The 20,762-nt window shown below is 34.3% G+C and overlaps 1 protein-coding gene across 8 annotated transcripts in view; it reads right to left on the bottom strand.

Annotated features, from left to right (window-relative positions):
- The window catches only part of PRPF40A (pre-mRNA processing factor 40A), a 52,882-nt gene extending 32,357 nt beyond the window's left edge, over positions 1-20,525 (bottom strand). For 2 of the 8 annotated variants that reach the window (XM_077767760.1, XM_077767762.1), the window contains exons 1-5: positions 20,124-20,397; positions 18,921-19,052; positions 7,137-7,217; positions 5,736-5,766; positions 3,642-3,658 (exon numbers count right to left, since the gene is read on the bottom strand). In XM_077767760.1, the coding sequence (XP_077623886.1) occupies positions 3,642-3,658; positions 5,736-5,766; positions 7,137-7,217; positions 18,921-19,052; positions 20,124-20,333 (471 nt within the window). In that variant the 5' untranslated portion in view covers positions 20,334-20,397. Of the gene's footprint in view, positions 1-3,641; positions 3,659-5,735; positions 5,767-7,136; positions 7,218-18,920; positions 19,053-20,123 lie in introns of all 8 variants that reach the window. The other 6 variants (XM_077767763.1, XM_077767764.1, XM_077767758.1 and 3 more) reach the window with 5 other exon arrangements.
- Between the last annotated feature and the right edge of the window lie 237 nt (positions 20,526-20,762).

Here is a 20,762-nt window from a genome sequence, read left to right as displayed (position 1 = left end):
TAAAAAAAAAAAAAAAGAACACATTATCCTAAAATTTGGATGGAACCACAAAAAGACTGAACAGCTAAAAAGTAATCCGAAGAACAAAGCTGGAGGCATCACGCTCCCTGCTCTCAAACTGTATTACCAAGTATTGTAATCAAAATAGTATAGACATAAACACAGACATATAGATCAATATAACAGAATCAAGATCTCAGAAATAAACTCTGTAGGGTTGATTAAATTATGGCAAAGGAGGCAAAAATATACAAGAAGAAAAATATACAAGAAAATATACAAAAAAATATACAAGCCACATGCAAGAGAACAAAACTAGATTAGTATTTTCAACCATGCACAAAACCCAACCCAAAATGGATTTAGGCTTAAATGTAATACCTAACCATAAAACTCCTAGGAAAAAAAAAGAGTCAGTAAAAGCTCCTTGACCATCACTCTTGGCAATCATTTTTGGATCTGATTCCAACAGCAAAGATGACAAAAGCAAATAAGTGGAGTACATCCAACTAAAAATCTTCTGGCCCAACAAAGGAAATCAACAAAATGAAAAAGTAACCTACTGAGTAAGAGAAAAATATCTGCAAAATATGTATAGGATAAAGGGTTAATATCCAAAATCTATAAAGAGCTCATACAACTTAGCAGCAAAAAGCCCTCCAAAAATCTGATTTAAAAAACAGGCTGAGGATCTGAATAGGCATTTTTCCAGAGTAGATACACAGATGGCCAAAAGGCTCATGAAAAGATGCTCAACATCACTATCAGGGAAATTCAAATCAAAACCACAATGTGCTATCACCTTACATTTGTTAGAATACTTATTATCAAAAAGCAATAATAAATGTTAGCCATGATGTGGGGAAAAGGAAACCTTCATGCACTGTTGGTGGGAATGTAACTGCTGTAGCCCCGATAGAGTAAACACTATGAAGGCTCCTCAAAAAACTATCCTCTACCATACTATCCAGCTGTTCCACTTCTGGGTATTTATTCAAAGAAAACAAAAACATTAACTCAAAAAGACATATGTTCCCCTAGGTTCATAGCAGCATTATTTACAACAGCCAAGATATGGAAATAACCTAAGTGTCCCTAGATGGATGAATGGATAAAGATGTGATACACACACAAAAATACTGTTCAGCTATTAAAAGGATGCAATCTTGCCATTTGCAACAACACAGATGGGCCTTGAAGGCATTATGCTAAAGTGAAATAAGTCAGAGGGAGAAAGACAAATATCTTAAGATCTCACTTACATGTAGAATCTAAAAAACAATCTAAAAAACCCAAACTGAGATATAGAGAACAGATCGGGGGTAGAAGTTAGAAATCGGTAAAGGAGGTAAACAGGTACATATCTCCAGTCATAAAATAAGTCATGGAGATTTAACTCATAACATGGTAATTACCGTTAATACTGTTGTATATTTGAAGATTGAGAGAACATCNACCGCGAGATCATGACCTAAGCGAAAGTCGGACACTTAACCGACTAAGCCACCCAGGCGCCCCGAGAGTACATCTTTAAAGTCCATCAGAAGAAAAAAAGATTTGTAACCATGTATGACAGATATTAACTAGATTTATTGCGATCATTTCATAATGTCAACAAATCTCAAATAATTATGTTGTAAAATCTAAAATGTTATGTCAATTACACCTCAATAATAAACATGAATATAAAGAAATAAGAACAAGAAAAAACACACAAAAAATCTACACAAAAAGTTTCCTAAACTTTGCCCAATACATGCAAGTCTGAAGACATTTATCCAAGTGATCACATATTAGGGAGGGTAGGTAGGAGTGAAGATGAAGAATAAAGTGAAAAAATGTGAGGAATCCTCCCAGGATCAGTGACAATGACCATCATCTGAAGAGTTCAAGTAACTCAAATCTGTGTATCTGAAATCTAAAAAAATTAAAGCAAAAAGAAATTTTCAAATATACAGTACTTTTTAGATGGGAAAATTTAATAGAAAAGTAAAAAATGTCAATTCTCCCAAAATTGAAATGAATTAAATATAATCCCAGGTAAAAACTCAATTTTGTCCTTTGAGTGTGTGTGGAATGTGTGTGTATTTGCGGATTATTTTTGGACGATACAAGAATTCATATACTAACTTCCAAAAACAGTTAAGGAAATAATGAAAAGAGAAACCATGAAGACTTGCCTTACTAAATACTAAAGCTATTTTAATCAGAAAACATGTAAAACTGCATGAAAAATAGATACAGACAGTGGAGAAGAAAACCCAGAAACAGATGCCAGAATAGGTAAGAATTTAATATATGACAGAAAAGATTCTTTCAATTGAGGGAAAAAGGGGTTTGATAGACAATGAACACAACAAAACATTAATGGCGATGGTCTCAAGGTGGAAAAACTTAGGCTGATATTTACTTTCTTCTTTTTAACTTATGTTTGCTTCTTAATACCTCAAGTGAGCTTGCATTATTTAAATCAATAGGAAAAACATGCAGCTATCACTAGTCAAAAATACAAAAAGGCAATTATAATGGAAGAATACAACATGGACATTTAATAACCATTCAACTTTAAAAAAAACAGAAGATATGAGAAACTTTAAAACATTTAAATACAGCTCACAATTAAAAGTCTTTCCCCCATATTTAAAATATTAACACATTTATAATCAACTCATAGCTTTCTGCATTTCCTCAACCATAATATGAGGATACCAGCTACCTCTCAGAACTATTTTGAGTAAATGAGATTAGACATATAAAGTCTTCCTTCAGTTGATCTTTTAAGGAATCACAAAAATCAAAGAAAACCTTGAGGTTTTGTTCAAGGTATGGCTCTTATCAAGAAGAATAAAATAGGCATCTTTAAGTGATCTTTAAGTACGTTTACATTATTTTCCAAACATCACAAAAATATGTAACAGAACGCCACATACAGAAAACACCAATAAAAATGACTGTAATTACTATTTTAAGATCAAGTATGGAGAAAAAGAAATGCAGCATAACAGTATCATTCTCTCCTTCCCTAAGGTAGGGAAAAGTCAAGCAATTCTGAATATTATATTTGTGTTTCTGACACAATTAGGGAAGGTATGAGCAAAAAAGTATTTTAAAATTCTGTGTATTAGGAAGAGTTTATGTAAGACTTATACTAATAAACAAGAGCACACAAATGTTTGTATACAAAAGCACATTCTAATATAAACCTTATGTGAAAATTATTGGTTAGTTACCGTGCACCTACAAGTTCTGTTTGCCTTCTAATTGTAATGGGGAAATTCAAATCCTTATAAAATCTGACAGATATCTGATTTCTTTTTTTCCTCATAAAGTCCCACCAAAATTAGATTTTAAGATAAATCATTCAAATTTCTTTTTTTTTTTTAAAGTAAACTTCACGCCCAATACGAAGTCCAACGTGGAGTCTGAACTCATGACCCTTAAGATCAAGACTTGTGCTGAGATTGTCAAATGCTTAACCGACTGAGCTAACCAGGCGCCCCTCAAACAATTTTCCAACCTTTGGCATAGAAAAGAAAGAAGAAAACATTCAACTTTAGTAAATAAACTTTAAAATAGAAATAAGGATCAATGTCGTAGGCTAAAGAAGTAAAATAAAATAAATATATTCCAGAGGTACTTACTGCACCAGACGCTGTGCCTTTAAAAAAAGAAAAAAAAAATATTTACAATGTGATAAATCATACTCTCCTTGAGTGAAGTTTTAAATTATTTGCTCATACTATTTCTTCTGCCTTATCCTGTCACAACAAATATCCTAAGGCTGTTGTGACCTATGTGCATGTTCCTTTATACACAAAAAAACAGCTACAGCGTAAAGCATTTTCAGAATTAACTCGCACTTTGAACTTTAAAAATAAAAACTCACTTGGATCCAGTTTGAGAAGTATTAACAACCTTTGCCTTTTGTTTCTCGTCTTGCTGTTATAGGTGTTTATCTTGACTAATTCCTTTTTTACTACACTATTGAAATATAATAATGCTTCAGACTTTAGATTCTATGTTTTAGATTTCTGGCAACTTCAACTATATAATTCCACTCTTGTGGTGTACAATACAGTATCCATTAGCTACAACATGTCCCTATTTAAAGTAAAATTTTTAACAAAGATTCAGTTCTTCTGCACTACCAAATTTCAAGTACTCAGTAATCACAGGTGGCTACTGACTAGTGTATTCAACAGTATATATTACAGAACATTTCCATCACTGCAGAAAGGTCTATTAGATGGTACTGTCTTACACTGAAACCCCTTTAGACATAAGGGAAATATCCATTAGTCACCAAGTTCAAATAAACAAGCTTTAACTTTAGCAACTAGTAACTTAAAACTATGTGCAAAAAACAGTAACTACATGTAAATAGAGAATAAAACAAAGTACACACACACACACACACACACACACGCACTATACTGAGAATAATCAAAAGAAGCTACTATGGATGTCAATGGTAGAGCCAAGGCATTTAAAAAGTAATTAAGAAGGAATTTTATGAATCTGTTTCTGACTCACAGACACAGGAAACAAAAGATGGATACCTAAGAAGGGATGGCAAAATAGGCAAACAGGATTGAGACACAAACTTCCAGTTGTAAAATAAGGCAATGTAGTAAACAGCATAGGAAGTATGGTCAATGATATTGTATCAACTTTGGATGGTGACAAAGGGTAACTAGACTTACTATGGGGATCATTTTGTAATGTATAAAAATACTGAATGAAAATGTTCTACAACTAAAATGAACAGAATATTGTATGTCAATTATACTTCAATCAAAAAACAAAGAAATTTTAAGGTAATTTTCCAGGAGTATTTAGGCTAATAGTAATAGTAATCAGCTCTAGATATTCAAATAGGCAAAATACTATACTATGCATTTCACATTATTTCAGCTTAAATAAGTTTTTGAAACATCTTAAAAAGACCAATTATGCCTCATATAAACCTGCAGGAAAGCACGTGGTCATTTTAAATGTTTCAAACCATATTTAAAACAAGAAATGTTTTGGCATAATTATGGAATAAAGTTCAGCATGTGTAAAACCAATTTATCTGGAACATTATTTATTTATGGATAATTGAGGCATTATTACTATTATATATGAAAGGGACACTAGTTGAAACAAATAGTTATTGACAGCTGGCTGGTTTACCACAAGGCTTACAAACTCCAATGGCTACAAGGAAGCAGCAGTCCAGAAGGCCAATGAGAGTTATGCTCCACATCTAAAGGAAGGAGTTACTACTCATTCCACAATGTTTGCTGAGTGCAAATATGGACTCAAACAGAATTTTTAATTCAAACATTCTCTAATTATCTACTGTGTTAAGGACCACTGTAAACAATGAATATTCAGATAAGCCCATTTTTCAAGATAAATTCAATCTTTGTGTAAAAAGATAAATTTAATTGTTACATAAGGGCCACAGATTTTAAACGTTAGTAACTAATTATAAAATTTAAAAACACTGTTTAGGTAAAGAATAACTATAGACCAAACTGGTCCCAGGACTCCAGATCTAGTAGTTTTTTTTACAGACTCAATTATGAATGCTACCTCTGTTTCCCACAGCTTAAAAAAAAAAAAAAAAATGAAAAAAGTCAGGAGTTAATCATAAAGCCCCAAGTGATACTGCTTTTGTTGCTTATTTAACAATATGACAGCTACTGTTCAAATGAAGTCTAATATTAAACCATAAATTGTATACATACCAGCTGCTACATCCATATTATTTACTCCTGGCTGTAAGAAAAAAATGAAATTAGTAATATTCATCTGTTTCAACTTTATTTTACGTAGTTCCTCATAAAGTACAATTGGTCCGTTTTATGAATAATTTACAAGCCACTGATTCAAAGATTCTCAGTAAGTTTCAGTGGTATTAGTTCCCTGAGCTTGCTATCAATTGTAAAAGCATTAATAACTTGTGGCTACTGAAGCACTTTAAGTCTTTTATTTGTATGATCATCAGTTACATATAGATCCACAACCCTTTACCCACAATTCTGAAACAGAAAAAGCTCATAAACCAAGTTTTTTCAAGTTTCGAATCACCGTTCATTAGAGTGGGAAAATCTGCCCTGAATGACATGAGCTCTTTGTCTTTATTTATCCCACCCCAGAGAGAATACCAAGATACTGCTACAGAAATATTGTGTTCAAAATTACAAGGCACTGTCCAACACCCCAAGGGAAATCTTTATACAATATATGACATACACAAAGTATAATTTTACAATATTAAAACATTTAAAAATATATTTGGTCCAAGGGTTTTGGGTAAGATTTGCAAACTTACCACCCCAGTGGAGTATGCCACATCTGCACATTATATTCACTAGGCTATCCGGTAATAAATAAGTTATGCTAATATGAATATCATAATGATATACGTATTGCCATACAATCCAATAAGGGTGATAAAGTTGTCAAGCATTTTCTAAGTAATGTGCCATCACTGAAGTCTCATGTAATATAAATTTCAAATAGAACCTTCTGATTTCTGAATCTAGGATCTAGTACTATATCCCATTACATCAATTTTTAATTAACAATCCATAAAGAAAATGTCTACTCTTTAAGATTAAAATGCTACCAGACCAGGGGCAGTGTGACTCAGTGAGCTAAGCATCTGACTCTTGATTTTGGCTTAGGTCATGATCTCATAGTTGTGAGACTGAGCCCCATGTTGGGCTCTGCTCTGGGGAGGGAGCTTGCTTAAGATTCTCTCTCTTCCTGTCTACCCCTGCCCGCTTGTGCACATGCGCTCACGCTCTCTCTCTCTCTCCCCCCCCCCTCAAAAAATGCAACCAGATCAATAAAATGCTTCTAGTGGACAGGTTATACTTCTTAGTTACACTACTCTTGTTTAACACAGAATTAAAAATTAAGGATTGCAAAAAAGTACAGGAAAAAATGTGAATGCCTAACACTGAAGAACCTAAAAAACGAAAGGCCCACAGTAATTCCCATTTTGTGTTACAGTATTCAAGAAATACTTAAAAAGCTAACATGGCTGCCTATAAAAAAATATATATAGGATGTTATATTATGTATAAAAGCGGCAAAGCAGTCAAAATATCACAAAAAATAATCATTTTTACTAGATTTACCGGTAAAGCAGGCTGCATGGAAGCTTGAGACATATGAGACATCATCATTCCAGGCATTACTGAAGACATCATTCCAGGCATCTAGAATAAAAGTAAAAAATGATTACTATATAAAACCAAAGCATTTGACAGGACTTTAAAAATCTGTTTATCACAGTTAATATGTACACCTCAAGATTTAAACCCAAAAAACATTGTATTACATAAATAGTATGCTTAGTAAGTGCTTGTTGAATGAATGAAGTATTTTATCAATGAGCTATTTTAATATTTGCCAAAATTTAAATGTATAGTTAAATTATTTAACAAATAAACTTAAAAGTTTGTGTTGTTATTTCCAATGAATTTGAGAATATTAATGTCCTTTTAATTTTAACTCATCATTCATGTTTTCTCCCTTCTTTGGAGCAAGGCAAATTTTTTTTTTCTATTTCTCAACTTTGACTTTTAATATCTGTATTAAATAAATTTGACAGTAATCTGGCTCTTTTAAAAAAGCCAAACTTCAGATACAAATCATCTATGCTCTCTCTTGAAAAGAAAAATTTAATAAAGCACATAAATAAATATCTGAAGAAAGAAAATATTAGTTTTGGAGGTTAATCTAGCCTACCAATGACTGCCATCCAAATCTATTAATGAATCTTTACTACTAAAAATGAATAAAAATCATGAGAATTAACATAAATTTCTAATTCTGACACAATAGTCATCCATATTAGTAAAATCCCACCTTATAATTTTGATTTCAATATGAATAAATCTAAGAAAAACATGGAGGGGGATAAAAATCGCATATAACAATCATAGGCACTAGAACACAGAAAACAGGTATTCAGTTTCAAATTAAATGAAAATTGGAGAAATATGGAAAAAAAAAAGTATAGTGATCAACAGGAACGTATCAAGTCTACTAAAGGTTATGAAACCACTGCATACTGAATTTTATTATTTGAGAAAGTTAACTCACAGAGCAAAACAAGACTAAAGTACCATTAAAATGAAGTAGCATTGTATTAATGGATTAAAAAAACAAACAGGAAGGTTTTTTGTTCCTTAAAATAGCCAATAAATTGCTTAAACATCATGAAACAAGAACCTGACAGAAAACATGTGACCAGTACTTGGAATATATGGTGATATTATTAATGGTTAAAAAAAAAAAAAAAAAAAGTTCAGAATCTGAAAACAGAAGCACAAGCCTCCACCCAGGCTAAAAGAATTAGAGAAATCATTTATACATTAAGAGAAAAAAACAAGAGCATACAATGAGAACTAGGCTTATTCCCTCTTCTCACTACTCCCAACACATAAACATTCACACCTAATTTTACTTTAGACTAATAGCAAAGTAGTTTTGAATTCTTAAAGTACTAAATAACAGATTATGAGGGGAAGCATACTGGGCAACAGAGAGAAACAGCATGGTATTTAAAATGGCCTATATATAAAATCCAAAGCTGTCAACATACCTAAAAACTAGAATTCTAAGCTAAATTGAAAAGCTGAACTTTGAAAACTTGGGAAAGAAGTATTTTCTCATAACAATTAAAGACATCAAGAAAAGTAGGATAAAACCATCATGTAATAACAGAACATTTCCACATGCTAGCAGTACAAAAATGTAATTTCAATTTGAAATACTCTTGACTTTGTAAGATAGTGATCAAATCCCATTTAAATAACATGGGACAAATATCCTTATATATAACAAAAGTTGACTAAAACTGGCCAGTGACAGTTAAGGCAAACAATATTTGAAAATCATTAAACAGTCTGACAGAGTTCTCTCAATTGTTTTTCTTACCACACTTTCAATTTTACAACATCTAGAAATTTGCACTTATCATGGAATTGATTATAGAATGAGATTTAGTGTTAAATAAAAATCTAAATTCTCCCTCAATATCTCTCTGAATTCTGAGGGGGCAGTTAGGCTAAGCAACTAGTTAGGGTGGACACTGGAAAGATTCTTAAATTATGTACAACTGAGTATCTAAAAGTAAATAGGTTATTATTGTAATTTTAAACAAAAGATTGTGGTATTTTAAATATGAAGCTAAATAACAACATAAAATATGAAAAATACATTTTTATGAAAAGCTGTTTAAAAAATTAGACAAAATAGGAGCTCATCCAGCAGACGCCTGAGCATCACAAAAAGTCGATTTCCCAAAGCCTGAAGAATCTATTTTGTGAAAATGTTGCGATTTCCTTTTTTTTAAACATTAATCTTAGAATACACATAACATGGGGATATATTTTTCAATCCATCTGAATTCTTCTAGAGGATGTGTGTTAACTTAGGCTAATTACTTGGCAGCACCATCAATGTGAAACCATTTAAAATTTCTAAGTTATCATTATTTTGTTTTAATACAAACTGATCCTAGGGTGCCTGGGTGGCTTAGTCGGTTAAGCGTCCGACTTTCGCCTAGGTCATGATCTCGCGGTTCGTGGGTTCGAGCCCCGCGTCGGGCTCTGTGCTGACTGCCAGCTCAGAGCCTGGAGCCTATTTCGGAGTCTGTGTCTCCCTCTCTCTCTGACCCTCCCCTGCTCACGCTGTCTCTCTCTCCTAGAAATAAATTAAAAAAAAAAAATACAAACTGATCCAGGTTGCAGGCTTATGAGATTTCTGGTTCAAATCCTCAGAAGTGACTTTTCCCCCCTCTGCCCAATAACCAAAGTTGAGGCATTCAAAAGTTGTCCCTTTGTATATGGTTATCTTGCTTCACATGAAGGGAATAAATAAACCCTTGGTTTCCCAGCTTGACCCTGGAGATTTTAGACTTCTCATTAAGGTTTTTTTTTTTTTCCTCTCTAAAGACACATAATATAATGGAGTATCTTACCACTAAAGGCATCTTAAGTTCAATGAAAATGGCATGTTGACTCAAAATAGTTAAAGGGAAAAATTCTTAACACAGTTACTACAATGATGCCACTACAAAGTCCATCAGCCAGATCATTCTTAAAGCTACAAAGTAGGAGTTCACATAAGCTTAATGAAAAGCACACTTTAAAATCACAGCCTCGTAGAACTTTACAAATTTCTAATTAAGGTACTTTGGAGAATACATTAAGTTTTATAATTACAACTTTTTAATTATTAGGAAACAAGAAAATGGGAATGGTAGAACATAATACATGTAAAACACAAGTTAAATTGTCTAAATTATTAAATACCTGAATTTTATGGACATTTTGCCACTTTTTAAAAACCAAAAAAATATTCAGATATACTACTTGGCATACTTTATTCATAAATGGCCAAACATTTGTGTATATATACTATATAAAAATTTTTCTATGTATATTTCTATTCTTTTAACAATACAAATTAAATCAATTATCACGATGTCCTCAAAAGAAATAACAGTATGAAGAAAATAAAAAACAAGTACAAACAAGGGAGCACTGCACAATCTGCTCAATCTTAGTATCCCAATTTGGGAAGGTCCTAATGTTAACAAAAACAAACCTGCTTCATTCTTTACCAGATATTTTTTAAATTAAAGGTAAAGTAATAAAAGCAATCCCATCAGTGCTACAACACATTAGTTACTCAAAATGTAAACTAAATTAGCCCAGTTGTTTTATAGTAATAAAACAAAGTGAAGATCTTCACGTGGGCCCTTCAAAAATTCTTTTCTTCATTATTTTTTCCTGAAGTTTTTCCTGCTGGAAAGAAATAACACAACCTAAGCTATCTTTTGTCTAAATATTAACTTTTAAATCATGTTGATTTTTTCAAAACCATCCTTTCTGCAAACCTGACGCTGCAAATTGATTATCTAAAAAGTTAGATTGTCTTTTGTTTTTAATATATCTTTAAACGTTTATTCATTTTTCAGAGAGTGAGCGAGCGAGGACAAGAGCACATAGGGCAGGAGCAGAGAAAGAGGGACACACAGAATCTGAAGCAGGCTCCAGGCTCTGAACTGTCAGCACATAGACCTACATGGAGCTCAAATTCACAAGCCCTGAGATCATGACCTGAGCCAAAGTTGGACGTCTAACTGACTGAGCCACCCAGGCATCCCAGACTGTCTTTTTACTTGGTTCTTCTTAAATGTGTTAAAGTCAAATTTCACAAATATGTACACAGAGGCTATTAAGTCTAGTACTTAAAAACCATGATCTTTTATACCACTAACTTACCTTATGAATGAATGCAAAAATTAATCAGTGAAAAACTATAAAAACGACATCTCTGAATGTAAGGAGATATTCATTTGATTAGAAATAAACAGAAATACTTCTGTTTAAAGCATACTCTTAACAACCCAAGATAATAAGTAGTTGCATTTTGGGACAATTATTTAACTTTTGTCCTCTTCATCTACAATTATATACAAATTCAAAATATTTACCATTTACCATTTTCTGATATTATATTTAGATAAACAAAAGATAGACAACATTTGCACAAACTGGAATAGTACCATTTATGACGTTTCATTCATTTTAGGATACACCTAACATAGGTATATATGTTTCAACACATCTGAATTTTTTTGAGAGGATTTGTGTCGACTTAGGTCAGTCATATTGAGCACCATCAATATGAAACCATTAAAAATTTAATAAATTAATTTCCAGGATTCAAAAATATTTAGTTTGCTAAATTCTCTCAACCTGGATAGTGCAGAATTGCTGAAGTATACACTATTCCTTCAGATTCTAAGGAGGTTAGCTTAATGACATAATCTCCTATTGCTATAGCTATACAGGGAAACAGTCTACTACAGCTATTAAGTATAGTCTAGAGTGAGACTACCAGAATTCCTATACCAGCATGGGCACTTACCAGCTGTGTGATCCTGGCCTAATTTACTTAAGCTATCTGGGCCTCAATTTTCTCCTTGTAACATAGGGGGGGAATAGCACTCATCTGTTAAGATTGCTATAGGAATCAAATGGGACAATGCACAAAGGTGCATAGAACAGTGCTCTATAAGGCAGCTGTTTTATGATCACTGCTCTCCTTCATCTAAGATCATCAAAGTTTCTCTTCTCTTGCCAGGTCTCTAATCTACTCCCTAACTATTAGATAGGCACCTTGGTTCTTTAAGATGGTATCTAGTAAATAATGTAAAACTATCATCTTTGCCGGGAATCAACATGTGTAATAAGGTAATCCATTTTGAGCATCACATTTAGTGCTGGCTCTGCCATGTCACCAAACAAATCACTTCATTCTCAGGACCCTACTATTGCCATCTATAAATCAGACATACATCCTCTAGCCAATTCACTTTTCAGAGTCAAAAGGATCAAATATCACAAAATTATATATAAAGATGGTGCCAGAATTATAATCCTTAAACAGATTAGGCATCACCACACTATTTTTTAAAACCTTAAAAAAATTATGTGCAAAAGGAGAAATAAATACTTTACTCTGTTAATTGATACTTAGCCCACTATCTCTTACTAAACTCCAAATTTCTTAAATGAGGGCAAAGAAAATATAAAGAAAAAACTACTGACTATGGATATACAAAAACTTAAAAACAGAGAAGAATGAAAATAAACTAATTTTAATTTTTAAAAAGCTCTAAACATGGACTAGGAATACACACACAAGCGGTGATGTCTCTAGTCATACAGAATTATACTTTGAAGCTTCCTTTAAAAAAGTCGCCGAGGCCTTCTTTCAAACACAAGCTACCTAGGATTCAAGTATAGAGGAACATAAAACAGTTTGATAGCTGTTACTGTTATCAAAAGATAATTTAAAAAGTCTTAACACCAACAGAATTATCAGGACCTAAGTAGTAAAATTATACTTGTATTGTAGTGAGAACATTTTTTGTTAAGTCAAAGATAAATGGGTTTTAAGGGGAAAAAAAAAATCAAAACCAAAGATAAAGCAAATTATCTGTTAACTCAAAACAGTCCTCATTTGCTGGCATGTTTAGTCTTTCAAAAGACATAGTTACCAGCACCATCCAGATTTGGAGAAGATTCAGATTTTACTTTCAGTGTACTGTACCAAGTAAAAAAGAAGCAATTAGAAGCAGATTTTCTTACAAACCCATCATGCAAAACTTAATTATCTTTAGTAACTACTATTTATTTTTATAACTACTATTTATTTTTCTTTAATAAGCAAAAGGAATGTATGATTCCTTGATTAGAGAAAGAAAACAAATATAAAAGATCCATCTCCACAAAACTTACAAAGGTCTGGAGTAATGTGACAGCCATCAGTTAGAAGATGAGAAAATAAAGTCAGTCAAGCATGTGAGCAGTGCCTGTAAGTTTTCAGTACAGGATACATATATTCATTTTAACACCACAGCCAGAAGACCTAAATGCTTACTGACTGAAAATAATATCAAGGTATGGTAAAAAAAAAAAAAAAAAAAAAGGAAGAATGAAAGACTAACAGCTTCTATATGAGACAGTAATCTATTCATTCTTACTTTCATAAACTTTCACAACTTAGCTCTATTATATCTCTAGGTAAAAATCAAACACCCTAGTACAGAGCTATAGGATATACACAGCCACCAAATCTTTACCTAGCTACTGATAATACAATTTCATGATTCTAAGTCATGTCATCGACATTTCAAACAAACCCAATTAAAAGTCAACCTGTTAACCTGTTAAGATTGTTCTTTCCTTTTTAATCCTGTTGCTCAATGAATAAATTTGTTGCACTCTACAATGCTTCATTCATGGCTGTTAATACTAATTTGGGTGTTGCCTTTTCTCCTAAAGACCAGACTAAATGAATCAGCAGCCCCAATAATAGCATTTCTCATAAAAAGCTAATTCCACGCAACATTAATTCCATGCAATGTATTAGACAAAGCAAAATAAACACATAACAGGGGGGTAAAGAAGGCTGGGGAAGATGGTAAAATAAAACCAAGAAACACTGAGAAAAACGGTTTTAGAAGGTTTCTGCAAGACTTCTCAACACCTTTAGAAAATACTGTTCCCTGTTAATATTAAAGGCAGGAGAGGGGTACAGTTCATTATTCCACACTTACATCGTCTTCTTAGATCTCTCCAAATACTCTCCATATTTAGAAATACTACTCTAGCTAAGGTTTCTGAATAGATGAGTTCATATTTAACTGAACACTATCTAGAGAAAATAGTATCATTAGTAAATCCATCAAAATCTAACTATGCACACACAGCCTAGAAGTTATACAAACACATTAGGTCTAGGTCAATCTATTTTTTAAAAAAATTACTTGCCTGGACAATGTAAATGCATGTAGAAAGTTACTGAAATTCAAGAATTATGAGCAAATAACCTAAGAAAAAAGGCTTTTTGTCACTTACTAATGTCCAATTCAACGGCATGGATTCTGTAAATATCCAAAAGTAAACATAATTCAAAACCAATAGGAACAAATCAGTTGGTCAAATCAGCCAGAAAAACCCAAGATACCAATATTTTGGATTTCTCTGGAAGGTCTATATTCCAAATCATTTTCCCTTAGGGTATGGAAAAATTTACAGTAAACCTTTAAAAGACCGTATCAGTCATACTGATAGAAATACATTTGTTTAGAATTTAAAATGAAAGGAAATACATATTTTTGCTTTATTCACCAAACAAAAATTATTTACTTCATCTTATCTTTCATTTTTATCAAATGAAAAGGCAATTGTAGAGAGGCAAACACTAAGAATACGAAGTGGTAACAATGTAAAGTCACAAGTAACCACTGAAAATAGTCACATGTAACATCTACTGTCTTCATGGCCTATAATGTAGAAAAGAATATGTTTTTGTTTCATTCATTCAACAAGTATTTTACTGAGCACCCAAGCTGTGCCAAGAACTGTGCTCAGCACCTGTGGACTTCTTAAAAAGTAGAAAACACAGGCCCTGCCCTCTAAGAGCTTACAGTCTATTACTTGCTGGAAAGACAGAGCAATTAAACCATTAAACAAAACAAATCAAAATTAAATTCCCAAATAAGCAAAATAATAAGAGTTATAGGCAGATTTCATTGGATTTTATTTTAATATTTTGAAGCGGAGGTGTATACTGGACAAAGTTATTGCTGAGGATCTTTGCGAGAAGGCAGAACTTGCAATGGTAGGATTTCAGTCAGTAAAGGAAAGCTCATGGTGGTCATGAGGACATGAACAGTACGAGCTCAGTCATGAGCTAATAATTAAATCACTCGAGATATCATAAAAAGACCAGCCTGGGTTCAAATTAGGGAGTATGAAGACATGCAGCTCAGAATCATGCACTGAATTGTACTATGGGAGAGTCTTGAAGTTAAAGTGTGAAATGTAGATATTATACAGGTACACTGGAGGTTCTTGGGCAAGGAGACAACGCGCTGAAATCTAAAAGAATTTGAAGGGGCAGGCTTAAAGCAAAAATAAACAAAAACAAAACAAAACAAATAACAAAAAAACCCCTCAAAGTTAAGAGCATGCTGGGCATGGGGGTGTAACTACTTGGGGTCCAGATGGCAGCAGGAATAGACTCAAGATCTATAAAGCCTGTCTTATTCAATTTAAGAACAAGAAAAGCAAACTAATTTGTAAAAAGCAATTACTCACTTATTAATTAATTGAAGAGACCAAAAAGTAATGAATAATTAGAATTAGGGAGGCACTACTAAAAGTATTTTGTTTTTATTCCCATATCAACCCATAATATCTCATACATGTTACCTATTTTTCTTATCAAATGATCTGAATTGAATCATAGGATGTTAGAGACTAAAGAGTTATTAAGTCTTTTACTCTACTTTCTCATTAAAAGAAAAATTAAAAATTAAAAAAAAAAAAAGCCAGCGAGAAGGACTCTCTTAGGCTTTCAGTGAAGGCAAAATCATCTGTCAGAAGGGTAGGACTTGATGTCCTTTGTGTACAAAGAACAAAAATGAGTAAGATATGAAAACATTTTAAAAGCAAAACATTACTTACTATATAAGTAGAAGATGGTCTCACATATAATCACACCTTAAGGCAAATTTCTACTGCAAATTTTTGAGTATTGTCACCAAGCAAATTATTTATAATGGTTTTTTAACCAGTGATAAACCATTATTTAATTTCCATAATTAAAGGTTACACAACTTTCAAGATCCCTTCCAGTGCTAAGATTCTATAATCCTGTAAAAGCAGAGGGACAACTTTTCCCATATGAAGTTAACATATGGTAAGAGGCAAATTTAACCTATACAACAGATAACTGATATAAACTTGAAAGACATACAGTTTTTAGTAGTAACAGATTCAGCCTGAATTCTAAAAAGGGCATTTTAAGTTATTTCCTGAATAAAAACATACAAACAAAAAACTCTTTAAAAAACCCGTAATACTCCTTTAACCTGTAACTCGATGCACCAAAAAAAAATTATGACTTCTGGCTTCCATACGTGGTTATTCTGTCCAGTCTGCATACCATTTTACAAACAAGTTTTAAAGTTTCACGTCATGTTCGCTAACACTCCAAAGACCAGAATCATTTAGCAAGTAAGACTGGCACCAATTTCATCTTCAGTTGGTCCCAGAATGAGATATTAATGTGAACGAGGCAATATACATGAAGGTTCCATAACCTTCAGTCCCAGAGTCTAAATCTGTAAATTGGCTTCTTAAAATTGAATGGCAGAATCCTTCTAACTTTGTGTCACCACAGTGAACTATATAGGCACCCTACTGTTTTTCATTATCTTCTGACCATTAATATCTCTGAGAGTGGGTAGACAGAAGAGATGATATATGCAGAAAAAAGAACAATTTTGCTAATTAGCAACTTTTATTTTTAAGTTAGTTGTTTACAGGGCTTTAAATTAGATTTCGAGATTACTTAACAATTTAAATTATCCATGCCCTCCCAGTCTGTTACCAATGCTAAAATAAGAATTAGTTTTACTAACTTGGGTCCCATATAAGTTAGATATTAAGAAGGAAAAAAATTCTAATTTTAAGGAAAAACAATGGGGTTTCTCTTGGGACCCTCAGAGCTGGACTCTTAAGTCATTCATTCATTCATGATCTGAACAGGAGCCAACAGGGAGACAGATTTTTAAACTTCTAAATACTCAGGTCCACTTAGATACATGCCATACACTGGTTTAGGAAAAAAGAAAACCACAAGGTAAAATTCAGAGGATCTGAACTGATGCGTACCAAACAGCAACTAACCTTACTAGGAAGATGGTCACTGATAAAGCTGAAGAGAAAGGGCCATAAAGCAAACTGTGACCAGCTTATGTCAGTGAGATACACAAAGGTACTTAAAAAAAATAAATAAATAAAAGCTGCATTTTACTAGAAATGACTAGCTGGTGTCTTGTCTTGGTAGTGCAACAGCACCATTACAGCAAGGGTAAGCAGGTCAATCCCTTGCAAAACTTACCTTGATTGGCCCAATGGAAACAGAAGGCCCCAGAAAAGAGAGAAGCATCTGGCAGTAGCAAATTGTTTTATTTTATCTTTCTGTGGAAAGAAACTAATTTTAAATAAGAACCAGAGCATTTAAAGAATAAATATTTTTTAAAGCTCATTATCTAGTTAGAGCAGCTCTACTAAGAAAACCAGAAGAGCTCCTTGCTGCTTAGAGATGGAGAGAAACAGAAAAGGAATCAGAGTTGTTTCTCCATCAGCTAAGGGAGTTTTAAAACTTGTGTTATTCTAGAATCACAGAATAAATGGTTCTTTTATTAAAACAAGTCAAACAAAAATCCTACCAGCAGAATCTTTTGGGCCTGGTGTCTTTGAGTAAAAATTTTTATACAAAATTAAGGGCTATGTTCCAAATAAAAAAGAAAACCACTTGACTTTAAGCCCTTCTACTCCTAATGTTAAGTTAAAAAGAGAAAGACACAGAGCAAACTCCTTTCTCCACTATGATTGCACCAATAAATTAAAGCATCAAGGCTCAAGCAATTATCAACATAAACCATATTAATTAGCAGAAAGACCATACCTAATTGGCTTTCCAAAATACTTTTGATGATTTATTGATACTCAAATGGAAAGAACTCAGCCAACAAAGAATATAGGTATCACAGAACCTGACAGGGGGCATAAAATTATTCATGGGTAACTGAACCTGTTACCTTTCTTGGATGCTTCTCTAGGAACTCAGTTCTACTGAATTCACTGAGTCAGCATTAAAACCTTTTGATACAAATCACTCCCACAAAATGTCCATTTACAATTTATACTGGAAATGAAAGGGACAGCTCAAAAGCAGGAGTGCAGAAGCAATAAGCATTTAAAACAAAACAAAACAGTGTAAGTGGAAAATGAATCATCTTTCCTATGATAAACTAAAATAGAGTAGAACCTCCCTATTTTACTCCCAACACAGGCACGCACGCACACACACACAGAGGAGGAAGCTATTTCACGAATAAACTTTATTCTAAGCCAAGACCTAAACAACCGCTATTTTTAGATTTTATGCCTTTACATGGTTCACAGACATAAATTATGTTGACCTATAAAATATCCACTATTGAAACATTATCTTCAATTCACATAATAGGAAAAAGAAAGTTATTAAACTAAAAAGACTACATACGTATACAGCTACTTAAAAAAGAATTTAATTTTGTTGTTGGTAGAAAATAAATCTTTTATGCAGAAGGCTTTTTCTTACATTCAAAATTTGATTAACATCATCACTCAACATTTGACTTATTTGACAACATTATTTTGGCATAAACTAATCCTTAAACAGCTGCAAGCATTGACCCACATTTTGAAATCTTGACACAATGATACCACCAAAAATAAACAAATAAATACAAAATAAAACAAAAACTTTCTTACTTGTCCCATGGGCGGCCCTCCCATAGGGGGCATCATTTGCGGCATCATTCCATGAGGGACAGGGGGCATATTGGCTCTCTGACCCATAGGGTGCATTCCCATTGGGGCATAATGCATGCCAGGGTGCCCCATCTGAAAAATACAGACAATTTAAAAATTAGCAAGTAACAATAAATGCTCTCATAAACCTGATTTCAACAAACTGGTTATGTGCAGTGGCATGTTAGGTCAATGTGTAATTTAATTAACAAACAAAATGCACTACACACAAATACTTATAATGAACTTGCAACTAACCAAATTACAGAACAAAATGGAAAGAATTAAACTTTTTCTTTTCGTTCTTTTTTTTAACACACTGCTTTAATCAGTTACTAGATGGCTTGCTAAACTCAGAGCCCAAGTATGTGCAAGCCAATTTAAAAATTGTTAGAGATGAAAAACCACAAATTTGTTCTATTTCACACAGAAGATGGCTAACTAATGTCACAACACTGATTATCTTTAAATTTGTTTTTAAATGGATTTTAAATTTTGAACTGAGAATTTACCGAAGTAACTCAGATAAGAACTGGTCTTACCAAAAAAACAGTATGTGTACCGTTGGGCACTTAACTCTTAACACATAAACCTATTTTCTAATAGAATCTTTAACACAAGTAGAATTATTTCCGCTAGAAGAAAAAAATTTTCAAAGACTAAGATCTGTCATTCACAGACCTTTAAGACAAACAACTAATACACCCATTTTAATTCTCTTTTAAAAGACAACTATTTCTTTACTTGTGTGCCCATTGTTCCGGGTCTTATCCCCTCCCAATTTTCCCAGCTGTACCCCCTGCAGACACCACTACTACCGGTGAGAGCGGATTCTGCCAGGCTCTTTAAAAATCTACAAAATCAAGTCTCCGCCTCCCCCTTCCTGCTACAGCGGGCCTGCCTCTCCAGGAGGCTCACCGCGCCCAAGGCCCAGCACCTCCACCGCGCATCTGTCTAGGCCAAGCCCTATGGGAACTTCCAGGGACCCACATCCTTCGCTTTTGTGCATCCCCGTTCTCCAATTCTCTCCCTCGTTACATATCCCACCATCTCGGGCTCTTCCTCCGTCCGCTCTTTTCTTCTTCTCCATCTGGAAAACGCTTCCTCCCTCTCTGACTCCGTTTTTCATTGTGCCGCTTTCCCCCTGCTCCACCGATCCCTTACCGAGGGCCGTCTCCTCAGGAAGCCGTCAGCAGAGACCCAAGAGCCGGAGCAGAGGCTTGAGGCGGACAATCTCCGCTCCCCGTCCCCGGGACCCCGCGAAGGAGGATGGCTCTCCATTTCACTCACCATGAGGCCTCCACGCTCAGCTCCCGTCCCCGGCCTCATCGTCGGGCTCAGACTGCTCCGCCGGCGGCCACTGCCGCTACACATACCAACAAGAAGCGATCTGAGTGGCTGGCGCCCGCTGGGGCTAAAGGTTAAAGGCTGCGCTGCGCTAAGGGGCGGGATCAGCGGGGCCAATAAACTGACAGGCTTCCCCGCCGTCCAATCAGAGTGCGCTGTCGACACGCAGCTCTTCGGCGATTCGCCCCCAGCCTCAGCCTCGCTCGGCGTCGCCTGCATGGGGGGGGAGGGGGACGGAGGAAGTTTCTGCGCCTCCTCCGGGAAAACTCCACCAACTTTCCCCGGGGAAGAGAAGACCACCTTGTCCCAGCTTCCCGAGCTTAGACCGCCTCACCCCGTAGGGGGTGGGGCAGTGGGGGCCTGCCACCTTCACCCACTCCGCCCGAGTTACGTACGCCCCACAAACCTGAGGCTGCCTGGGGTGGGGTAGGGTGGGGTGGGGGGTGGGGTAAGCAG

Source organism: Crocuta crocuta, unplaced genomic scaffold, assembly GCF_008692635.1.
Source record: "Crocuta crocuta isolate KB4526 unplaced genomic scaffold, BGI_CrCroc_1.0 scaffold154, whole genome shotgun sequence".
Lineage (NCBI taxonomy): Eukaryota > Metazoa > Chordata > Mammalia > Carnivora > Hyaenidae > Crocuta > Crocuta crocuta.
This window is presented reverse-complemented; position numbering and strand designations above follow the sequence as displayed.